Source organism: Gossypium arboreum, chromosome 13, assembly GCF_025698485.1.
Source record: "Gossypium arboreum isolate Shixiya-1 chromosome 13, ASM2569848v2, whole genome shotgun sequence".
In the NCBI taxonomy this organism is placed as follows: Eukaryota; Viridiplantae; Streptophyta; class Magnoliopsida; order Malvales; family Malvaceae; genus Gossypium; species Gossypium arboreum.
In genome coordinates, this window is record NC_069082.1 from 83,092 (window position 1) to 105,221 (window position 22,130).

At 33.7% G+C, this 22,130-nt stretch overlaps 3 protein-coding genes across 3 annotated transcripts; all 3 read left to right on the forward strand.

Moving 5' to 3' along the window:
* Window positions 1–1,890: 1,890 nt before the first annotated feature.
* Window positions 1,891–6,035, forward strand: LOC108464295 (cytochrome P450 98A2). Its single transcript, XM_017764518.2, has 3 exons — window positions 1,891–2,537; window positions 4,689–5,086; window positions 5,178–6,035. The coding sequence occupies exons 1-3, from the start codon at window positions 2,051–2,053 to the stop codon at window positions 5,820–5,822; spliced, it is 1,530 nt and encodes a 509-aa protein (XP_017620007.1). The 5' UTR covers window positions 1,891–2,050; the 3' UTR covers window positions 5,823–6,035.
* Window positions 6,036–8,021: 1,986 nt separating this feature from the next.
* LOC108464247 (protein kinase and PP2C-like domain-containing protein) lies at window positions 8,022–17,917 on the forward strand. The gene is made up of 11 exons (XM_017764434.2): window positions 8,022–8,335; window positions 8,413–8,697; window positions 9,626–9,693; window positions 9,830–10,053; window positions 11,899–11,950; window positions 13,132–13,681; window positions 13,902–13,971; window positions 14,057–14,276; window positions 14,365–14,469; window positions 17,231–17,326; window positions 17,523–17,917. The coding sequence occupies exons 1-11, from the start codon at window positions 8,221–8,223 to the stop codon at window positions 17,715–17,717; spliced, it is 1,980 nt and encodes a 659-aa protein (XP_017619923.1). The 5' UTR covers window positions 8,022–8,220; the 3' UTR covers window positions 17,718–17,917.
* A 2,276-nt stretch (window positions 17,918–20,193) lies between these two features.
* Window positions 20,194–22,072, forward strand: LOC108464092 (UNC93-like protein 1). Its single transcript, XM_017764184.2, has 2 exons — window positions 20,194–21,608; window positions 21,692–22,072. Exons 1-2 carry the CDS (start codon window positions 20,446–20,448, stop codon window positions 21,939–21,941), a joined length of 1,413 nt encoding a protein of 470 aa, XP_017619673.1. The 5' UTR covers window positions 20,194–20,445; the 3' UTR covers window positions 21,942–22,072.
* Window positions 22,073–22,130: the final 58 nt, after the last annotated feature.

The following is a 22,130-nucleotide window of genomic DNA, read 5'->3' on the forward strand; positions in this document are numbered from 1 at the left end:
AGAATTACAGAAAGGGCATTCAGCAGGGATGTCGAGACCTCGGGCACGGAGGAAACATCGAGTTGGGAGAAAAGAACCAACAATTTGCCAAATGAAGGAGAGTTTAGGTGGAACTTTTAGGTTCCAAATCCACAACCAATTTCTCGAACTTCGAGGAGGATTGATAAGGTTTGAAGCAATGTGATAAGTTGATTTAATTGAAAAAAACCATTGGGGGAGGTGTTCCAACACAAAACATCAAGACCATCAGTGAAGAGAGGAAGAGGATACACAAGAATACCATTCTTAATGGTGTTCAGAAGGTCAAAAGAGGTATTGTAAGAACCAGTATAAAAATCTTTAACCAAGAAGTAATCTTCATTAGGGAGGAAGGGTCATAAATAAGGGAACCATCCTTAATAATCCAACGAACACCATTTTCGATAATATGTTGGACACTCTTGAGAGCTTTCCAGGTGACCGAGGTATTGGACTTAGTGTTCGGACTACTAAGATATTTTGCTTGAAGGATTTGAGCCCAAAGGTCAAAGCTGGAATTTACATGATGCCGACAGAATTTTGATAGGTGAGCTTTGTTTTGTGCTTTCACATGGCGGATGCCAAGACCTCCAACTCTTTTAGAATGAGAAATGGTGGCCCAATTGTTAAGGTGAAGTCTAGAGTATGATTTTGTCCTACCCCATAGGAAATTACGGCTCATACGATCGATGGCAGAACATATGCTTGACGACACCTTACGACATTGTATGAAATGAGGAGGATAAGCCTAGTAGATTTTAAAAAGAACGAGAGATTAGCTTTGCATCCCGAGTTTGCAGCAGAGTCTCTCAACAATAAAAGCATAGTCCTCCTTACTAACACGTTTATGGTGAATCGGGTTGCCAAGATAGCTGGTTTCACGTATCTCTAAAAAGTTAGTAATCTAGGATTTCCTAGAACCAGGAGTGTTAGGAGAGAAAAACATTATTATATCTAAAATGAAATATTAAACATTTGTTTGTATTTAGCTGACTTGAATTGAGCTTGAGAATCTCCGTTCAATGTTTGATTCGTTTTTAAAATGGTTTTTTTTTTTTTTTTGTTAAAGCTCATATTTTAAGCTTATTTTTCAATCTAAATCTTTATAAAATTTGAAAAACTTTCAAATTTGAATGAATAACATAATTCTTGAATAGATTTACTTTTAACTCATTAATTTTAGTATCTAACTTAAAATGTATAATAAATTATAAACTATCACGTAAAATGCTTTCTTTCAAAAATTAAATAACACTATTACAATTTCTAGCACAATATATCCGATTTGTAAAAATAAAAGATTAAAGACTTAAAAATTCAATAAGATAGAAAGAGTTATATTGACAAAAATTGTAAAGAGTAAGAGTTAAAAAAATTAGTATACCTTTTAATTGTATATGAATTATAATTCTTTTCTCAAAATTTTCATTTCAAAGATTCAACTATTATTAGGATTAATATAATTTTAATAGATAAATTTGAAAAATTGATCCTCTTTAATACTTTTTATTCTTTTCCATGCAAATAGGCCTGTGGTCTATAAACTTGGAATTAGGTTTTTTTTTGTTAATTATTATTAAATTAAGATACAAGCTTCTTTCTATTATTTCATCTATCTAAGAAACATTTTCAAAATTAAGCTGATATGATTGATTTCTTTGGTCACTTTAGGATTAGGAGATCCCACCACCATCTCACCAACCATTGATTCCTTCTCCATAACTTTCTTTCCATTTCTGACCTCACCCACCGCACCACCTCCACTCAAATCAAACATTATTATTATATTACCAAACCTACCGCAATTCACCAACCAAACGCTGATGTGTCCTAATTCCATTTGCCCTTCACCACAACCCATTTGCATTTAACAGGTGAAGATATCAGTCACTCTCAAATGGACCAAAACTCTTGAAAATTCAATTCACCAACTCCGCCTCCCTTCTCTCCCTCGTTCGCTCTTATACCAACTTCGCCCCAAAATCCCTTTATCAAAGCAACCAAAAAAAATTTCAAAATTAAATAAAAAAAAATGAGTCTTCCTCTAATACTCACCGTCTCCATCATCGCCTTCTTCTTAACGTACAAGCTTTACCAATGGCTAAGGTTCAAGCTCCCACCAGGTCCACGCCCATGGCCGGTGGTCGGCAACCTTTACGACATAAAGCCTATTAGGTTCCGGTGTTATGCGGAATGGGCACAGGTTTACGGCCCCATTATATCTGTTTGGTTTGGTTCCACTCTCAACGTGATCGTGTCGAATTCGGAACTGGCTAGGGAAGTTTTGAAAGAGCATGATCAACAGTTAGCTGATAGGCATCGGAGTAGATCGGCAGCCAAGTTTAGCAGAGATGGACAGGACCTTATATGGGCCGATTATGGACCTCATTATGTTAAGGTAAGGAAAGTATGCACGCTGGAGCTTTTCTCTCCGAAGAGGCTTGAGGCTTTGAGACCTATTAGAGAAGATGAGGTTTCCGCCATGGTTGAATCCATCTTTCTCGACTGCACCAATCCTGGTAATCATATTTATTTTTCTCCTTTCTTTACCATTGCTTTTTTTAATTATTTCATTGTTGTTTTAAACAAGTTTTATTATAAATTTGAAAGCAATAAGTAACTGGATAGATATATAAAACGTTATTAATGAAAGGATTAAACCGTAACTTTTGTTAAAATTAATTTTTAATTTTAATTTATAAGAATGACTTTTATCGTCTTTTAGTCTAAGCTAATGCACGATATATATATATATATATATATATATATATATAGATAGATAGATAGATAAAGAAATCAACATCTAGAGTCAATATAGTAGAGACGGGGTTCAATTCTGCTTTGAAAAATAGTATTTTTTTTTTTGGTTGATGCTTTGAACAATAGTTAAGCGTATAGATGTTGATGGATCGAATTAAGGTAAAATTTATGAATATTTATTTAAATTTGATTTTATGAGTTTCTAATTTTATTTAAGTTTTTTATATTTATAATTTGTTAATTTAAAATAAAACTATTTAGAATCATTTATTTTTAGTTATATATCTTTTATTTAATATTTAGAATTTTTGTATTTTTTACTAAACTTTTAGGCATAAAATTTTATTTAATATATTTTTTGTTTGTTATATTTTTGGACGAAATTCATTTGTTATATTATAGTATAATGTATGTAGTATTCATATGGAATAATTAATTTACATAATATATAAAAAAATCAAATTAGCTTCAAGTAGTGATTATTCAGATTTGTTCAAATTCATATTTCAAGTTTAATTCTAATATAAAGCAGGCTTTAAATTTAGGTGAAATACAAATTTTAATTATTATTATTATTTTTATACAATATTTAAAATTACTTATAATTTTTTAAGTGATTTTAAATTTGCTTAAAATTTTAACCTTTTATTTTAAACAACAATCTCATTATAAATTTTATTAATTTTTTTATATAATGTATAGAATTATTTATAATTCTTTTAATTCTTAAATAGAATGATAATACGTTTTAACACTATTAAATCCATATAACTTGTACTTACCAATTACAATCAAACTAAAACTTGACACTTAGGAAAGCTTTTAACCTCTCGTAATCCCATCCAATCTTTCATCTCCACCGTACAAATTGTACATTAAAAGTTTCACATGTCTCCCTGGACCTATAGGCTTTTAACAAATCTTGTTGCGTATATATGGACCACAAGGATTGCGCAAATGGACCACAAATGTACTTGAGTACCATGTTTTCTTCAATAACTATTTTTTTAAATCTAAATTAACAGAGGAGGATATTTAAGAGATGAAAACTTTTTTTCTTAATTTTTTTAAAGAAAGTAAGTTTATAAATTCTTAATTTATTTTCGTGACATTGAAAAATCTGTGGGGGTATTCATTTCAAATGAGTTAATTGGTATGACGTATGAGAGAAAATGTTTAGCTGCTCCTTGCTAATTCTGGTTATTCTGTGAAAAAAAAAAAATCAAAACTTAGATAAATAAATTTATTAATTAGAAATGGGTTTAGGTGATGTTTTTTTTTAAATAAATATAATAATTAGAGTTGGGTTTAGGTGATGTTTTTGACCTCTTTCTGTTTGACGTTGCAACCACTTTTATTAGGCATGAATACGTTTCTTGACTAGAATGGTTGAACAACTTTTCTTCTCTTGTTTGAAACGTTAACAATTTTTTATTTTCCTTTTTGATATTTTTTAGATTGATTTATATTCGAGGTTTGTGATTAACTCTTCTAACAAGATAGTTTCCGAAATTAGAATCTTCCTTTTTTTTTTTTCTCAACCTAAATGGAAAAAATAACCCACCCTCAAACTTTTTCACCCAAGCTTTTTGGTATTTCACTTGATCTCTTTGAAAATGGTTCTCTTTTGACTGATCAATTCAATCTAAAAACTCTTTAGTTCAATGATTAGAATTATTGATGGTGTTCTTTTATTCCTAACATTTACCATAAATCTGAAACAATATAGGTTCTTTTTTCTTTTTTCTTTTTTTTGTCAATGGAACAAGGACTGGTATTAACAAAAACACATAAGGGTTAGACTACCTAGACTAGTATTTCTTTGGTCGAAATAATAGAGGTTCTTGTATAAGCTAATTTTGTGGCATTCCAACAATATCTGACTGTTGATTGAACTTGAATCCAAGCAGAAAGCCTGGGTAAAACTTTACAAGTAAGGAAATACTTAGGAGCAGTGGCATTCAACAACATAACAAGGCTAGCATTTGGGAAGCGTTTTGTGAACTCCGATGGCATAATGGATGAGCAAGGCCATGAATTCAAGGCCATTGTGGCTAATGGGCTTAAGCTAGGTGCATCACTCGCCATGGCTGAACACATTCCATGGCTTCGTTGGATGTTTCCATTGGAGGAGGAGGCTTTCGCCAAGCATGGGGCACGGAGGGATCGTCTCACCCGAGCTATCATGGAGGAGCACACCCTAGCCCGCCAAAAGAGCGGCGGTGCCAAGGAGCATTTTGTTGATGCCTTGCTTACGTTGCAAGACAAGTATGATCTTAGCGAGGACACTATTATTGGACTTCTTTGGGTAAGCATCTTTATGTTTTGGAGATTGTTATCAAGTTAGGGTCCATAGCCATCAAGCAAAATCAATTCTTACAAGTAAATGGAATATGCAGGACATGATCACTGCAGGCATGGACACAACAGCAATCTCAGTCGAGTGGGCAATGGCTGAGCTTATTAGGAATCCAAGAGTGCAGAAAAAGGCACAAGAGGAGCTAGATCGTGTGATAGGATTCGAAAGGGTGATGTCTGAACCTGATTTCTCTAATCTGCCTTACCTTCAAAGCGTAGCCAAGGAAGCACTACGACTGCACCCCCCAACTCCTCTAATGTTACCCCACCGTGCCAATGCAAATGTGAAAATCGGTGGCTACGACATCCCCAAGGGATCAAACGTGCATGTTAACGTATGGGCAGTAGCCCGAGATCCAGCTGTGTGGAAGGACCCTGAAGAGTTCCGGCCAGAACGGTTCTTAGAGGAGGACGTGGATATGAAGGGTCATGATTTCCGATTGCTTCCATTTGGTGCAGGGAGGAGGGTGTGCCCTGGTGCACAGCTCGGGATCAACCTGGTGACATCCATGTTGGGTCACTTGTTGCACCACTTTTGTTGGACAACTGCGGAGGGAGTGAAGGCTGAGGAAATTGACTTGCTTGAAAACCCTGGACTGGTTGCTTATATGCGGACTCCATTGCAAGCTATTGCCACTCCTAGGCTGCCTTCTCATCTGTACAAACGTGTGGCTGCGGATATCTAAGTTTTTTCCCTAAACTTCTAATTCTTATTGCTCTTAGCATTAGATTTTGAATTCTGAACTTTTTTTTTTTTACAAGTTCTGTTGTATTATCAATTATGTCTCATGTGATTTGTGATCGGTCGCGTGAAAGAAGACCAAATAAAAACGCAGTGAGATACATTATACTATATATTATCTTACTATATAAAGTTTTGTTTCTTTGTTGTAAAATAATTTAATGGGTTCTCTACACATATGTCTTCCTAAGCTAACACATTAAATTTACAAAATTCCTACGTCAGACTTGGGATGTTATCAAAATACATCATACAGAAAACTAAAATCACACTCGACCTTGAAGAGTTCTAAAAGCATTCCCAATTAGATATGATGAATAGAAGTTATAATCTATCTTGGGAAACCATGATCACAAGACGGGTATCAAATTCCTGAAGTTGTATGCATGCTATGTACCATAACATTTTCTTTTTCTTATTTTGATGTTAATCATATGCACTAAAACTAAATTTTCATTATTAACGAAAGTCGTTGTTTGATAACAAATAAAACTTCCATTAAAATGAAATTTTAGCTGATATCAAGTCAACTGTTCGAATTTTGACATTCCCTTCCCCTATACCCTTAAACAAAATTCTTAGATCATTTTTTTCATTAATAGAGATTCATAATATTATTCAAGTCCTTTAATTATGTTTTAAAATTTCATTATTGTTGGGAGAATATACGTTCTTTAGAAGAAGTTTTTGAAATGATGTCCGTCAAGTACTGACAGATCAAAAAATGGTAGAATTATTGTGCTTGAGACATCTGTACTCGATTTTATACCCACTAATACCATATAAGGGCATGAGTTCGAACCCCGCCACAGTCAAATGCTCACATTTCCTTGGTGGGCTGGGCAAGACACTCCCACTTAGTGAAGCCAATGAGAGCTCTTTGTGGAGTTGAGAGACAAAACCTAGGACCAACCACAGACATCCCGAATACAATACCTCCACCATTGAGGGGTCCATCGACTCCCAACGGACGACACTTTAAAAATTTCTCCCAAAGTGAATTTAATCTCCCTTAACAATTATTATATTAATTTATTTTAATGGCGTTGAATAGTTTAAATAATATTTATATTATTTAATAAAAAATAATGTTTACATTATAATTGTAACACCTCATACCTGACTCGATCATTGGGTCTGAGCTATAAGATGCCATATTCGTTGTTAGAGTAACTATGGTAAATTACAATTCAATATAACAATTACATATTATTAAGTTCAAAATATAATTACGGCATGCTATACAATCATATTTTGGTCTTATACGAGTTTACGAAAGCTCTTTTAATAACTCGAGATCGAATAAGGACTAAAATACAAAGATTTTAAAATATTGGGTTGACGTCACAAATTTGGGGGTTGCAAGTTGCGATGTCACTCACTGTCCATTTCTTGTTGCAATGTTAAGGGTTTGATGTTTGAGATCGAATGAGGCTTGATTTAATGACCAAATGCATATGTGTGATATAATTTTTAATTGAGATGAATTTATTAAATGTATGATGTTAAATGTTTTTCGATTGATCAGTAATGTTTCGTAACCTTAATCCGACTATGGAGACAAGTTAAGGGTGTTACATTTAATCCTAGGATAAAGACGATGTTTCATTGAGTCTTTCTTTTTTAGTTTTGTTTTTCTTTATGACATTGAAGGCTAATTTTAAAAGAACGAGAAAAGATGAAAATTATTATCTTAGGATTTTGAGTGTTTTCATTTTTTTTTGTATATTTTCAATCGAATTTAGCTGAAATTTTTGTTTTTTTAATTTTTTAAGTAAAAGGATCACAAAAACTACAAAGATTAAATTACACGATGTGTAAATACTGAGGGTTAGATTTTTAAAATCAAGACTAAATTCACATAATGTATAAATATTGTGAGTTAAATTACTATATCATATCAATTTTAAAAACAATTACGGTGAGTTAGCTAACGATCATAAAAGACAAAATTAAATAATGAGTATTTATTTTATAATATTTCATAATCATATGACAAAAAAGTATTAACAATTAGATAATTATCTTTATAGTTACCATTAAATTTTTTTGGTAACCAACTAAATAATGTTTAAATTAATAAAAATTGTTAGGTGTGAAATAATAAAATAGTAATAATTTCACTAATTATGGAACCACATCTTAACCGTATATAAAAAAGGGCGCGATAAGCAAGTGATGGCTGAAGCTCTCCCTGTAGACTACCATACAAATACCAAGCAAGCAAAAAGATTTGGGAAATTTCCAAAGAAGCTGCTGTTGCCGGGAAATTTCCCATATCCAAATCCCATTGCTCTTTAATCTTTATTGCTGATGCCCATTGGAAAATTGGCCAAGAAAAAATGGGGTTAGACATAGTGGAACCAAACACTTGCGTTAGAGGTTGCTGCTCCAGCAACTCCATCCCTCTTCACCTTCCTCCTTCTTCCTTCACTCTTCTTTCCCCTATTGCCAAAGGTAACTCTCTTTTCTCTTCTTTCATTTCTTTTCTTTTCCACCCAGAATTTGCTCATCTTTTGTTTGACCTTTAATAGGGGCTGAAAGCGTTGTTTATGAAGCTATTTTGGATGGAAAGAAAGTTGCTGCCAAGAAACCAACCTTGTCTACCTCGGAGGAATTGGATAAATTTCACAAGGAATTGCAGTTGCTGTGCCAGCTACATCATCCTGGGATAGCAACTCTCCTCGCCGCTCATGCTAAACCTCCCAATTATCTGTTTTTCTTCGAATTCTATGAGAAAACTAATCTGGCTCATCAATTACACGTTGAAGAATGGATTCCCGATCTTGATCAGGCGTTGTCAATCATGCTCCAGTTAGGTATATCTGCTTTCTCCAGAATTTCCCTTCTTTTTTATTTCAGTTTGCTAGAGTGATAGTAAAGTTTTCTTTTTCAAGTTTGGTAATACCGCTTACTGCTTCTATTGTTGAATTTTGAATTCAATTTTTTGTTCAGCTATGTCCTAGTCATATGCTTGGAGATTTGGATAGCATATTGACATAGCTTGGACAACAGAGAATGGCTTTAGGTGCTATAATTGATGAAAAAAATCAGGGTTTATATATGTAGAGAGATAGGATTAAAATGGGTGGTAAATTAGAGTTCATTTTGTTGAATGCTTGATATTACTGTAAAATTTGCATTTTTTTTTTTTGATGCGTGGTTTATTCAAAGTATTTTTCGTTAGTTTATAAGGTGAAAATTGAGGTTAGCTTTTGACTGAAAACAATGCTAGAAATTTAAAAGCTTGGTTTAAGAAAACATATATTAAAGTTTCAGGTGGTTAAAGTTGTCTCAATCAATCTTATATTGAAATGACTTTGGCATCAGGACTGGTGTTGTGGCATGCTGTACTAGGTTTTGTTCTAACCAGAAATAGGTTTTAGAAATAATGTGCCTACAAAGAATTTTATAGATATCCTGATGGCCAGAAAGGATCCCTGTAGTATGACAAATATGGTAGCATGATGACTGCATGCTTTAAGTGTGTTTATTTATCTTGGTAACTAGTTAAATAATTAGTTAATGTCGGATCTAACAACCATTTTAATGATCTGGAACATTTTGCAGTATCCTCAGTTTTATGTGGAAATATATATATATATTTAAGCACAATACTATCAAGACAATTTATACTAGAAGTTTTGTGTATCCCCCTTTTTGGCCCTTTATTGGGCCATAATTTACTAAAATTTCCCTTTAAATGATGTTACATGGTGTGCTTTTTCTGCTGTTTTCTTCTTCCAGCGAAGGCTTTGCAATATCTGCATAACAAAGGAATCATACATAGAGATGTGAAACCGGCAAATGTTCTTGTAATTTTCTTTTTATAATCTATCTCTTTAGTTATCTTTATTATCTGGTTGGTGTTAGATACTATTAGAAAAATTAGTTTTATTGAGTGAATTTTGAGCTAGAAGTTATATAACTACAGTAATGCATATGATGCAGCTTGACAGAGACTTTTCTGCATGCCTAGCTGACTTTGGTTTGGCAGAGTATAAGAAAGATCTTAGAAGAGTCTCTACTGTGAATTGGAGATCTTCTGGCAAGCCAACAGGTGGGTTTCACAAAAAAAATATGGTTGGAACTCTTATTTACATGGCACCTGAGATATTGACGAAGGAGATACATACAGAAAAATCAGATGTCTATAGCTTTGGAGTGTCTATCAAGTAAGAATAAGGATTCTTGAAGCTTCTATTAACAACGATTGTTTATAGTTTATGAATAAGGAGTCTTGCCATGCTAACATACAATATAGATTGTACGTGATTAGCACAAAAGAGAAAAAAAGGATATATTTAATATCATACTCATAGACTATTAGTTATTGTCAACTGTTAATCTAAAATACTAAGATTATGTTTTTATAGTGCAATGGAAGATTCTAGAATATTTCAAATTGGGTTAAAAACATTTTGGTCCTTAGAATTGTAGTGTGGAGATTTATTTCAGTACCTTTCTTAATTTGTAAAAATGGCCGATGTATACATGACTTATATTTTTCTGACATTGAAACATTTCCATATGTTTCCATTAGATATTTTAACAGGACAGTAATGTAACCATTTGAAGAGGTTTAGCACTTAAATTGAATCGTAGAGAGGTTAAAGACCAAAATGATGATTATTTAAAAGGATTAATTGCAAACTATGCTTTTAACATATTGAAATACTAAATTGTGTTAATCTTATGGTAACAATATAGTATTTGGAATAAATTTGAATTAAAATTAAATGAAATTACATGAGTTATTAAACATGACATATCTGAGTTGATAAGTAAACGGACCAACTTAAGAAAACTTTCTTATCCTGTTTTTTATTTTTTATACTTGAATTGGCTGGTCTACTCATCCTACAACATGATTTATTCATGTCATACTCATGTTAACATGAGTTTTGGTATAAACCCACAAAAGTTTAACCTCAGCCTGCTCCAGTTTTGCTTTGAAGTCATCATGTAATATTCAATGTGGCAAAACACTAGCCCTAAGAAATTCTTACCAATTTTTGTACGGAGAGCTACGTAGCAGGTTATCATATTTTCACGAAAAGTCCAAGCAATAAGGTAATCAAGAAGGTTACCCTTATTTATTTATATTGGTGATATTGTCGTCCCAAATTTGTCACTAAATCAGCTGCAAATAAAGGATGCTTTTATTGTTATGTATGTTTTAAGTCACTGGTTTTTCTGTCTCTCATCTTGTAATAGATATATAGATATATCAGTTGTTGGTTTCAGATATTTCTGCCATTTGCATGCACCTTGGTTTAATTTTAAGATTTCTACATGGTATTTGGCCTTAAAAGAGGCTGATGGGTTTCGTTAGGAGAAAAGATAGCAATCTACTAAGCAAGAAACCGGGGATTTGTGATACAGAAATCTCATTTACATTCTGTTTAAATGCAAGATCATTTAGTTTCTTCGCTCGATCTTTGTGATGTGAAAATTTAGATATTGTGAAATCAATGTTAAATATGTTGTTTGGACTTGGGGGTGAGTGTTGAATATGGATATGTGTTTAAAACATGTATGTTCATTTTTCTAAGGTTTTTCCCCCTTATATTTGGGTGGTACTTAATGGAAAGTCGGAGCAAGATAGTGAAAAAATATCCTAATCACAGCCCTTAAAGTCAAATCCTTTTTTTTTCTTTTCATTTTCACTGTTTTATGGTATTCACATTGTCTATATCTCTGTATCTGTTCTTTTTTCGCCACCATTGCCTCCAATATGCACTAGACACATACCCAATACAACAATAGCGCTAGGTGAATCACTCGATCTGGTTTTGCCTGGGTGCTGTCATTAACTGTTACAGTAACTGTTAAGAGGTACCACCTTGAGCTAGATTTTTATGCTCTAGCATGGTTAATCTAGTTTTGATTATGCATTATGGAGTGATTTTTGCCAGTGCATCATTTAAATTCAGTAGTAGCTTAATTGCAGTGAAACATTAGCTTTGTTGCTGTTACGAGGGCTATAACGATGAAGTTTGATTTCCATTTAATTGCAGTGAACTGCTAACTGGCGTTATCCCATACACTGATATCCGTGCTGAAGCTCAGGTCAGTCTTTTCTTCGTTATGCGTATCTTGTCATGTTCTGTTAATTACGAGAGTAAGTTGCAATTGCATGGGGATAATTCATGCCTATGCTTATCGAGTAAAATTTCAGTTTCCAAGACAAAGCATATTATTTGGTTCTTAGGTTGAACTATTGCTGTTGGTACTTAAAAACATTGAAAACAATCAAGGTTGAATATAGTTTCTGCATACATGCAAGTATTAGTAGCCTCCGAATGGGTAACTTATGTTATCTAATCTGACCTGTTCGAATGGTGAACCACAGTTTGGTTTGGTTGAGTTCGTACTTCCCTGGCTTCCAATTAATTTGCTCAAGTCTGGTAAAACCAACTAAACTCACTGTATTTGCTAAAGCCCAAATGGTCCAATCCAACCGTCCAGCTTATGTTATATGTTAGTGGCATACTGAGAAAGTTTCAGATTATGTTACATATTATTATCTTAATATATTCTGCCAGTCACCTAGCCATATAGATCTTTGTGGTCCATATAACAAGGAAATTCTTCATATGGATTTTCCAGTTACTGGAAATTAGGCATTAGTTTTTACGAAGAATTTCTAAGTTGTGCTCATTTTAACATGGGTTCTATTCCTGCATTCTGTTTACTTGGAGACTGTTGGGGAAAGTGACAAAGAAAATCTGTTCTCTTACAGATAGAGTTTCTGGTGCTTGAAGAAATATCCTCATTGACTATGTATGGAGAACAAAATTAGTAGCATTAATCAAGTCGAAGTTGAATTATATCTTTTTATCATCTTCCTTGTGATATTGTTTTAATTCAACTAAATTTTAATGATTTTTACATCTGAATTAACCTATGATAAACGGTCAGTCATATAACAAAATGCAGCCAACTATTTTTTTCTATCTCATTTTCCCTCACACAGTTTCTCTTCTTACAAATTTTGTTAAAAATAAATCTTAAGCTGCATTTTCTGAAAGTTTCACAGTGGTCATTTAATGTCTAGAATTGAAGAGAGAAACAAACTGCATGTCCACAATCTTTAATTTATATTTTCTGCTTGAATTTTTTAACGCGGGGCATGGTCATTGGGGTACAGCAAAGCTAATCTCAATAACTTTTCAAATCCTGGGTGGCTGTTGACAACTCGTTGTTGCTAAAATTTTAGTAGTTATTTTTAATTTCTTTGCTACTGGCAGGCCCACACTGTTCTGGAGATGAACTATACTGAGCAGCAACTTACTTCAGCTGTGAGCTCTGGTGGACTGCGTCCAGTTCTTGCTGGTATTGAGTCTGGAGTACCAGAAAGTATGCTGTCACTAATTCAAAAGTGTTGGGATGCAAATCCTCAAAACAGGCCATCATTCAATGATATCGTGTTAGAACTAGATGATATGTTGCAACAAAGAAAGAAAATGGAGAAAGAAGATTTATCTCTTCACCAGCCTCCCATTTCTCACTTCCATCAAGTCATGGATGATGTTAATAAACTTCATACCTATCAGGAAAAGATTAACTGGTCAACTCAGGGAGAATGTGTATCCAAAGGAGCTTCATTTGGAGTACATTCTGGTTTCAGAATGTGGCTTGATGGTTTTGATGATCCTTTTGCATATCATCTAGTGCTTTCTTGGGGATCCTTTGCTACATGTGGAAGACGGGAGAGTATGGAGGACATGCACTTTCTTATGCCTTTCCTATGCAATGAGAAGGATGTTCATGCTTTTGGTATCTTCGATGGGCATAGAGGTACACAAAACCATGATACAGAACGCTGAAGATGCAGTAGAGATCATATATGAGGACAAATTCTTGTAAATCTTATCTGAGAAATTAATTCAAATACTTCTCTGCCCCCCTCTCCTTGTTTGAAGCTACTAAATTTGTCTGCGTTGAGGTTGAATCTAGTTTTCTTGTTCCTATATATTATATAATGTATATAAATTTCTGTTCTCTGGAAAACTTGCAGGTGCAGCAGCAGCTGAGTTTTCAGTTCAAGCATTGCCAGAATTTCTGAAAGCCTTAGGTTCTATGTGCAGGTGTGCTTCACTCTGGCTGTTATGCTTGCCACGTTCAAAGTATTACCCATATTCATATATTAAATAAGTGTATATATGAGTGCAGTCCTGCTGATGCACTGGTGGAAGCATTTGTTAGGACAGATGTTGCATTTAGAGATGAACTTGATTCTCATCGAAAATCAAGGAGGGTTATTCAGAAAGACTGGCATCCTGGCTGCACTGCAGCTGCTGCTCTAATTGTTAAGAACAAGCTTTTTGTTGCTAATGCAGGTGACTGCAGGACAATTTTATGTCGAAGAGGGTGCCCTGTAGCTCTAAGTAGGGTAAGCTTGCTTATTTATTTGAATTGTATCAGTTTTATAGAACTATTGTGTGTTACGATTCTAAAACTAGTTGACTTTGACATGTTAGGATCATGTTGCAAGCTGTCCTGAGGAGAGAAACCGAGTTGTTAGTGCAGGGGGGGAGGTAAAATGGCAAGTTGATACTTGGAGGGTTGGTTGTGCTGCACTTCAGGTATGCCCCTCTGTAATTTTTTTTCGATTTTGACTTAGAAGTTAATTCCTTGTCACTAGTTTCATTACCAGACATCTTTAATGGTCTGCAAATTGATGCTTGATATAATAAAGAGCAGAAAAGTCTTTTTAACATGGTAAGAAGAGAATGGATAATTCATAACCGCACCTAGTAGTTACACTTGCTGTTTGGATATTTCTTTTTCATAATATTTCATTCCATTCCATCTAGAGCTTTTGAATTCCATGAATTTGTCTGTTTATTGTTGGGTTATAATTTCTTGTTTCCTGTAAGTGTTGGAAACTTCACTTTTAACTTGCTTTCCTGGGAGGTAGCTCCTTTTTGGCCAAAAGGATACAACATGAATTTCTAGGCTCAAAGTTCTCATCTTCTGAATCTGTACTTGTTTGTTTGGCAACTTAATAGCATACTATTGAATTTTATATTCTTTTTAGAAAAGCAGTCTATATTTTTTTTCCTTTTTCTTTTGAAAGGTTAAAAATTTTCTTTTGGAAATTGAAGTGACACGTTCTATTGAGGAATCCAACACGGGTAATTAAAAACAGGATGTGTCAACTGCTTAGTTCATTATGGCAGTTTTCTGAAGAAACACTTCAAAGTTGTTTGTAAAAGTGGTTAACATATATTATAGGCTTTATCCAATCTAATTTTCACATTATTATGTCGTACTAGATATTGAGGTTATCATATCCTTGTTTAATACATTATAAATTCATTAAAATTTTATGAATCTTGTTTTTGATAAATTAACTACTTATAGGATATTGGCATGGCGTTCCACAACCATATTGATACTTGATATGATAACTCTTTGAGAAATTAGAATATGGAACTGTCATGAATTGTTGTGACTGATCCAGGGAGACCGAAACCTTAGGACTTTAAAGAAAGACCCAGATCATTTAGGGTTTTTTTTACAAAACTTCTGCTTCTTTTATTACTGGAATCATCTCTTTAAATAGAGGTTACATGGGGTTCATTCTTTACTTTATTCTTCAGAACAGGAAACCAAAATTAGACTTTTAATGCAATAAGATACTTTCTAAAATAAATTATTCTAGTTAAGAATATTACTAAAATAAGCTTATTTGTCTTCTTTCCATTTTTCGCGCCTTTGACTTCTTGTCGTGCCCAAAAGCAACCGTAACATGATTCCCCCCTTGGAGAAAGAGCCTGTCCTCAAGCTTGAAGTCAGGATAAACTTGGTGAAAGGTCCCTCATCTATTTCATTCCTTGGAACCAAACGTAGCCTTGATGATTGTTCAAATAAAGTATAGTATTAAATATAAGTTTTTAACCTATCCTAATGTTCTTTTTACAATCGCTTTTGCGGGCAATACAAGAAGCCTTTAAATTTGTTCCAAAGTTTTCGAATGATTAGCTGTTGGAGACTACATGAATCAGACTTACGGTAATAACAGAGTAAGCAGTATCGAGGAGAGTCACAGTAAAACAGTTTAACTTTCCAACCAGTCGTCTATGCTTATCAGGGTCTTCAAAAGGTTCACTTCTTTGATAAGTCGTAGGTTAGGCATCATTCATGCACTACACGGCTTGGCTCCCAATTTTCCTGTTTCTGTAAGAAAATCTTTTTCTCTGAGACAAATAAATACCTTTCTTTGTGTCACTTCAACGCCCAATAAATACTTTAGCTACCCAAAATCCTTTGTTCGAAACTGGGTATGAAGAAAAGATCTCAAATAAAAATACCTGCAAAATCACTTTCAATACCGACAATATCATCAACATAAACATCTAATGAGGTTATACCACCTTAGACTATTTATAAAACACTAAATTATCACAATTACTCTTCTTAAATCCAAATTCTATCTACCAAACCAAGCGTGAAGACTTTATTTCAAACTATACAAAGATTGGTGAAGGCGATAGACTTTTTTACACTCTCTGAGTAGAGATGTCCATGGGCAGGGCTACAGGCAATGCCAAAAAAATTTCAAGCCCAGGCCCTGAATAGCATGATTTAATCTCAAATAGGATAAGGAGCTTGAAAGATGGGGATTGAAAATGTGCAGTTGTGGGTGGCAATTTCTGATGAAGGTTGGCTGTAATTGCAAAATAAAAGGGCTGTTTGTTAGGGTATTAAGTTAGGTTGGGTGACTAGTGTACATGTGGTAATTTGATGTGGAGTCACCATTGAAGACACTACATGATGTTTAGGTTCCAGTTTGTTGGACTACTGTTTCTATGCCACAATCTAAAGTAAAACTAGCACATCAAGAATATTGAATCCATCAGCACATATAAATCAACATGGACGTGGAACATCATGATTTTCTATCAAACAACTTAAATAACTTCTAACTTGACTTGGAATTTAGAGTTTACTACTGTGGTATTTCGTGGCTATACACTGTTAAGAGATAAACTTGCAATTCACCATGTTAACCTTCATGCATAGTTATTAATGTACCATATATGACAGTTGTGTTCAAACCAGATTGGTCAAAGTCTATGTCCATGTGCTTTTGACTTAAGTTAAAGAAGAAAAGATGAGCGTGCTGTTATACTTTTGAAAAGTGCAATCACTTTGTTAGATGGCTTTCTACGATATGAGTGATTAGATATTGGAAACAGAACTTAGAATAGAACTCTTTGGAGGACTTTCTAATCATATTTTCAAGGTATTTGGTAATGCGTTGTCAATAAAGCACAGTTTAGTAAATTTTTGTCTTAAAACATGCCAAATACTTCCTCTAATGAAGTTGTCTTTTCATAGGTAACTCGCTCCATTGGTGATGATGATTTGAAGCCTGCTGTAACTGCAGAACCTGAGATAACAGAAACTGTACTTTCAGTTGAGGATGAGTTCCTGGTAATGTTGGTGAAAATTTGTACATTGTGGATGATTGTTCATAACTGGACTTGTGATCTATAAAATTGAGTTTTAAGACAATTATTTGTAGATTGTACTTTTAGGGCTTTCTAGCTATATCAATGAATGCACATTGTATGATAAAGATTGCTGTTAATGCCCCCATGTGGTTCCTGGATTTGGGTTTGATTGACAGGTAATGGCTAGTGATGGACTCTGGGATGTTGTGAGTGAAACGGAGGTGATAAACATCATCAGAGACACGGTTAAAGAGCCGGCAATGTGCTCAAAAAGGTTGGCAACGGAAGCTGCAGAACGTGGCAGTAAAGATAACATCACAGTCATTGTTGTGTTCCTTCGTCCAGTATCCACAGCAGAGAGAGTTTACTAAAGGTGTTTTTGATTGTTTTTTGTGAACTCAATTCGCTTGCCATGACTATTGAAATACAGATGAAATAAATCATCCATGTTATGAGCAACAGCATTTGGCCTTTAGGAGCTGGTTTTGCTTCTAAAATATTCATTTAATATTGTTATATTTCTTTAGTCGATACTTTATTCTGAAATAATAAAATTAATTTTAGGTCAGAACAGGTCTAAATTATTAGATTATTGGACACATAACTAAGAATTTCCACAAACAAAATTTAAATGCTGGTATTTTAAAAATAAATAAATAAATAGATATGTAATCATTGTATACTTAATCTTACCAAGTATCAAACTTTATATTTTTTGGGTTTGTTTTGAAGTTATAGTGCAAGTAAGGATGAAGCTAGAAGGTTTTTTTTTTTTTTTTTAAATTAAATTAAGGGACCGAAATCTTGCAGGTTAAAGCATGAATTAAAACAACTTTGAGTTAAATTATAAAATTTTTAGAATAACTGAAAGAGTAATTAACCTATTTGAACTAAGAGGGGTCAAAGTCTTTGGATTTGCCCTTTCGAGTGTAAGATATTAATTTAGTGCATTTGATACAGTCTGCACATAGTTAAAAAAATAGTCATTAGAAAAAACTTGTCTCAAGACATGCAAGGCAAGCAACAAGAAAAGCTTTCAAAAAATAAAAACAAACATAAGCAGATGATACTTGTGAAATAGTCATTAGAAAAAACTCCAAAAATCTTTAACTTGTGAAAGCTTGTCCAAAATTAATTAAGTAAAAAATTAATTTTTATATATATTTTACTCCTCTAACTTTCACTACTCTATAACTCCTTTCTCATATAGCAAGGAACCCCCAAATATGATAATCTTAATTTTTGCAAACTCATTCAAGATTAATTAAGTAAAAATAAATTTTAGATTATAAAATCATAAATAAAATCAAGTGTATATCACCATAACTCCTTTATTGTATAATTACGAATCTCGAACATAGATAGTAATTATTTTTTTGATACTATACAATTAAAGTGTTGGTAGACATGTACACATTACATCTTAAGAGAGACGCTCAAATAAAAAACTGTCACTTGCTCTCTTAAAAGTTTGAACTCGAGTAAATTTTATGAATGAATAGCCTTTAATCACTAAACTAAATATAAAAATAATTCGAATTATTGTAAAAATTTTTTAGAGGTGAGTTATAGAGTAGTGAAAGTTAGAGGAGTAAAATATATATATTACATAAATTTCACAATCACGTTAAAGAGAAGCAAGTATAATAATAACACAATACATCCTCTACTTGTAGAAGACTAACGAGAGGATGAACGCATGCGCACTGCTTATATGTCTTGTCTCTTTCTCCTTTTCATCTTATTGTGGCTTTGTTTTTATGCTGGCACTTGTTTTGCGTGGTTTCAAAACTAAGTTAGTAAGAAGTTGACTTATTTAAACATACATTATAGGGCTTAGAAGTTGACTGGTTCATCTGACTTTGCTCCAATTCGTTATTTTTAAAAAAATAATACCCTTAATTTGTTGCGCAGAAAGAGAGCCGGCAACAAAACAAATGATGGTATTCAAGTAAATTGCTTAGAAGATGGCAACAATATACATTAATTAAGGTAGCTAAAGATTTTTATGTTGTGAAAGTAGAAGGCCGGCAGCTGGGTTGTGCTTGGAAAATATGCTACCAAGGGAGTTGTCAAAACATTGTTTTCAGTTGCATTCCCTTCTTTTTCTATATGAAATAAGAATAAGAATAAATAATTTCATAAACAAGACGGTAGCTTATGTTCTTTTTTAGCAATCAATTTAACCATAACGTAAAGGATGAGGTGACAAATGTCACAAACACGTTATGTGTAGTTGCTATAAAAAGTCAAATGGGGGTATAATTAATTGAAACTTTAATGTCAATCTAAATATTCACCTTTGGAATCTTTTGATTCTCAATCTCAATTTCAACTTTCTATATATTTATTTAGCTGAGATGTGATGGATAAAATATTACTTTCACCTTTTGTCTTCATGCATAAAGTTTTTAATTCTGGAAACTATTCTATTACCTTTTTTTCATTTCTTAACCTTTTTTCTGGATATTCCACTACTTGTTATTGGAAGTTAATTATTCCATACATTATCACTAAAAATTTTAATTTTAAAAAAATTAAGTAATTTTCTTTGTATTGGTATTAAATTTTTTGTCTAAATTAAATCTTGGGCTTAACAATTATTCTCACGGCCATGAATTAAACAATTATTCTCCTTAAACTTATTTTTTTAAGGTAGTCCTTAAACTTGACAATTATTCTAACTTTAAGACCTAAACTCTAGAATTTTAAGAAAAAAAAGAGGTCAAACCTCAATATGAAAATAATTGTAAGTTCAATGTCTAACTTAGACTAAAAAAATTTAAGCTCCAATATGAAAAAAAATTATTAAATTCAAGCCCTAAAATGTAATTTAACCCTAAACAAAAGTTCATCGTCAACAAGACGACGACACGATTAATACTTCCAAAGACGTAAAATTGTTTTAATTTTTTATTCTTCTTTTTTCATGATCACGGTTTTGTTGCCTATCATGAATAATTACCCTCAGTTTGCTCTTCCTTAAAGCTAGCAAACCATTAGATCAGTCCTCTTTATAAGCAGCTGATACTTGTTATTCTGAATCTTACTCCCAATTTTCTTGCCATTTTCGATCCTTTGACCCAAAAAAAAAAGAAAATGGGTGCCGAAGTTGAAGTTAAAGATGAAGAATCAATCACCAAATTGTCCACAAAATCAAGATTCAGATACAATTCCCCACTTGTTCAAGTCTCCCTTATAGGCCTAGTATGTTTTTGTTGCCCTGGAATGTTCAACGCCTTATCTGGTATGGGAGGAGGAGGCCAAGTCGATCCAACCGCCACCAACAACGCTAACACCGCCCTTTACACCACTTTCACCGTGTTTGGTATCTTAGGTGGTGGCATTTACAACATCCTCGGACCCCATCTTACCCTTGCTGCCGGTTGTAGCACTTATGTCTTATACGCTGGTTCTTTGCTTTATTACAACGAGCAACAACACCAAGGTTTTGTTATCATTGCCGGTGCTTTACTGGGTATTGGAGCTGGTCTTCTTTGGGCTTGTGAAGGTGCTATTATGACTAGTTATCCTCCACCAAATCGGAAAGGCACTTATATTTCCTTGTTTTGGAGTATATTCAACATGGGTGGTGTCATTGGTGGATTGATTCCTTTTATTCTGAATTACCATAGAAACGAAGCAGCTTCTGTGAATGATGCTACTTATATTGGCTTCATGTGCTTTATGTCAGCAGGAACTCTTCTTTCTTTTGCTATTTTGCCTCCTAACCGTGTTGTTCGTAATGATGGTACACGTTGTACCGATATTAAGTACTCTAGTGTCTCTAAAGAAGCAACTGAGGTCCTTAAATTGTTTACTAATTGGAAAATGTTGCTTATTGTCCCTGCTGCTTGGGCTAGTAATTTCTTTTATAGTTATCAGTTTAATAATGTGAATGCTGTTCTTTTTAATCTTAGAACTAGAGGGTTAAACAATGTGTTTTATTGGGGGGCACAAATGTTAGGTTCTATTGGGATTGGTTACATATTGGATTTCAGTTTCCAAAGCAGGAGGATGAGGGGTTTTGTTGGGATTAGTGTTGTTGCTTTGCTTGGTACTGCAATTTGGGGTGGTGGTCTTGCCAATCAGCTTCCTTATTCACATGATCATCCTCCAAGTAATAAGTTGGATTTCAAGGACTCTTCTTTTGCTGGTCCTTTTATTTTGTACTTTAGCTATGGATTGCTTGATGCCATGTTTCAAAGCATGGTTTATTGGGTTATAGGAGCCTTAGCTGATGATTCCCAGACACTCAGCAGGTAGTGCTCTTTTCTTCATTACATGTTCTTTCGGTGTCCATCCATTTTTTACTTTTGTTTGATGTCTCGTAATAATGTTGCAGATATAGTGGATTCTATAAGGGAGTACAAAGTGCAGGAGCAGCAGTTGCTTGGCAGGTTGATACACACAAGGTTCCGTTACTTTCCCAGTTGATTGTGAATTGGTCACTCACTACTATAAGTTATCCATTGCTGGTGCTTCTAGTTATGCTAGCTGTAAAGGATGATAACAAGACTGAAGATGAAATTGTAAAGGAGGCTACTGTTCCATCTTCTAATAAAGATATCAAAAGTACTGCCATCTCTACTTAGCTGTTATTCGTTTTGTTTGTCTTTTCTCCCACATTCCTGCCCTAAATGGAGCATCTTGTCTTTTTACAACAGTTGTTATGTTTACGTTACCACGCCATTATTGTCTCCATTAAAAGGAAATTTAAGTTAAATGCTACTGTGCAGAGCTTTCTTCACTTAATGGAATTCAACACTTTTCTCTCCATTTCT

Coding starts and splice junctions, on each gene's coding strand:
- LOC108464295 (XM_017764518.2), top strand. CDS start 2,051: ATGAGTCTTCCTCTAATACTCACCGTCTCCATCATCGCCTTCTTCTTA. Junction 2,538..4,688: donor TCTCGACTGCACCAATCCTG/GTAATCATATTT, acceptor GAATCCAAGCAG/AAAGCCTGGGTAAAACTTTA. Junction 5,087..5,177: donor CTATTATTGGACTTCTTTGG/GTAAGCATCTTT, acceptor TGGAATATGCAG/GACATGATCACTGCAGGCAT.
- LOC108464247 (XM_017764434.2), top strand. CDS start 8,221: ATGGGGTTAGACATAGTGGAACCAAACACTTGCGTTAGAGGTTGCTGC. Junction 14,277..14,364: donor GCCCTGTAGCTCTAAGTAGG/GTAAGCTTGCTT, acceptor TTGACATGTTAG/GATCATGTTGCAAGCTGTCC. Junction 14,470..17,230: donor TTGGTTGTGCTGCACTTCAG/GTATGCCCCTCT, acceptor GTCTTTTCATAG/GTAACTCGCTCCATTGGTGA.
- LOC108464092 (XM_017764184.2), top strand. CDS start 20,446: ATGGGTGCCGAAGTTGAAGTTAAAGATGAAGAATCAATCACCAAATTG. Junction 21,609..21,691: donor GATTCCCAGACACTCAGCAG/GTAGTGCTCTTT, acceptor ATAATGTTGCAG/ATATAGTGGATTCTATAAGG.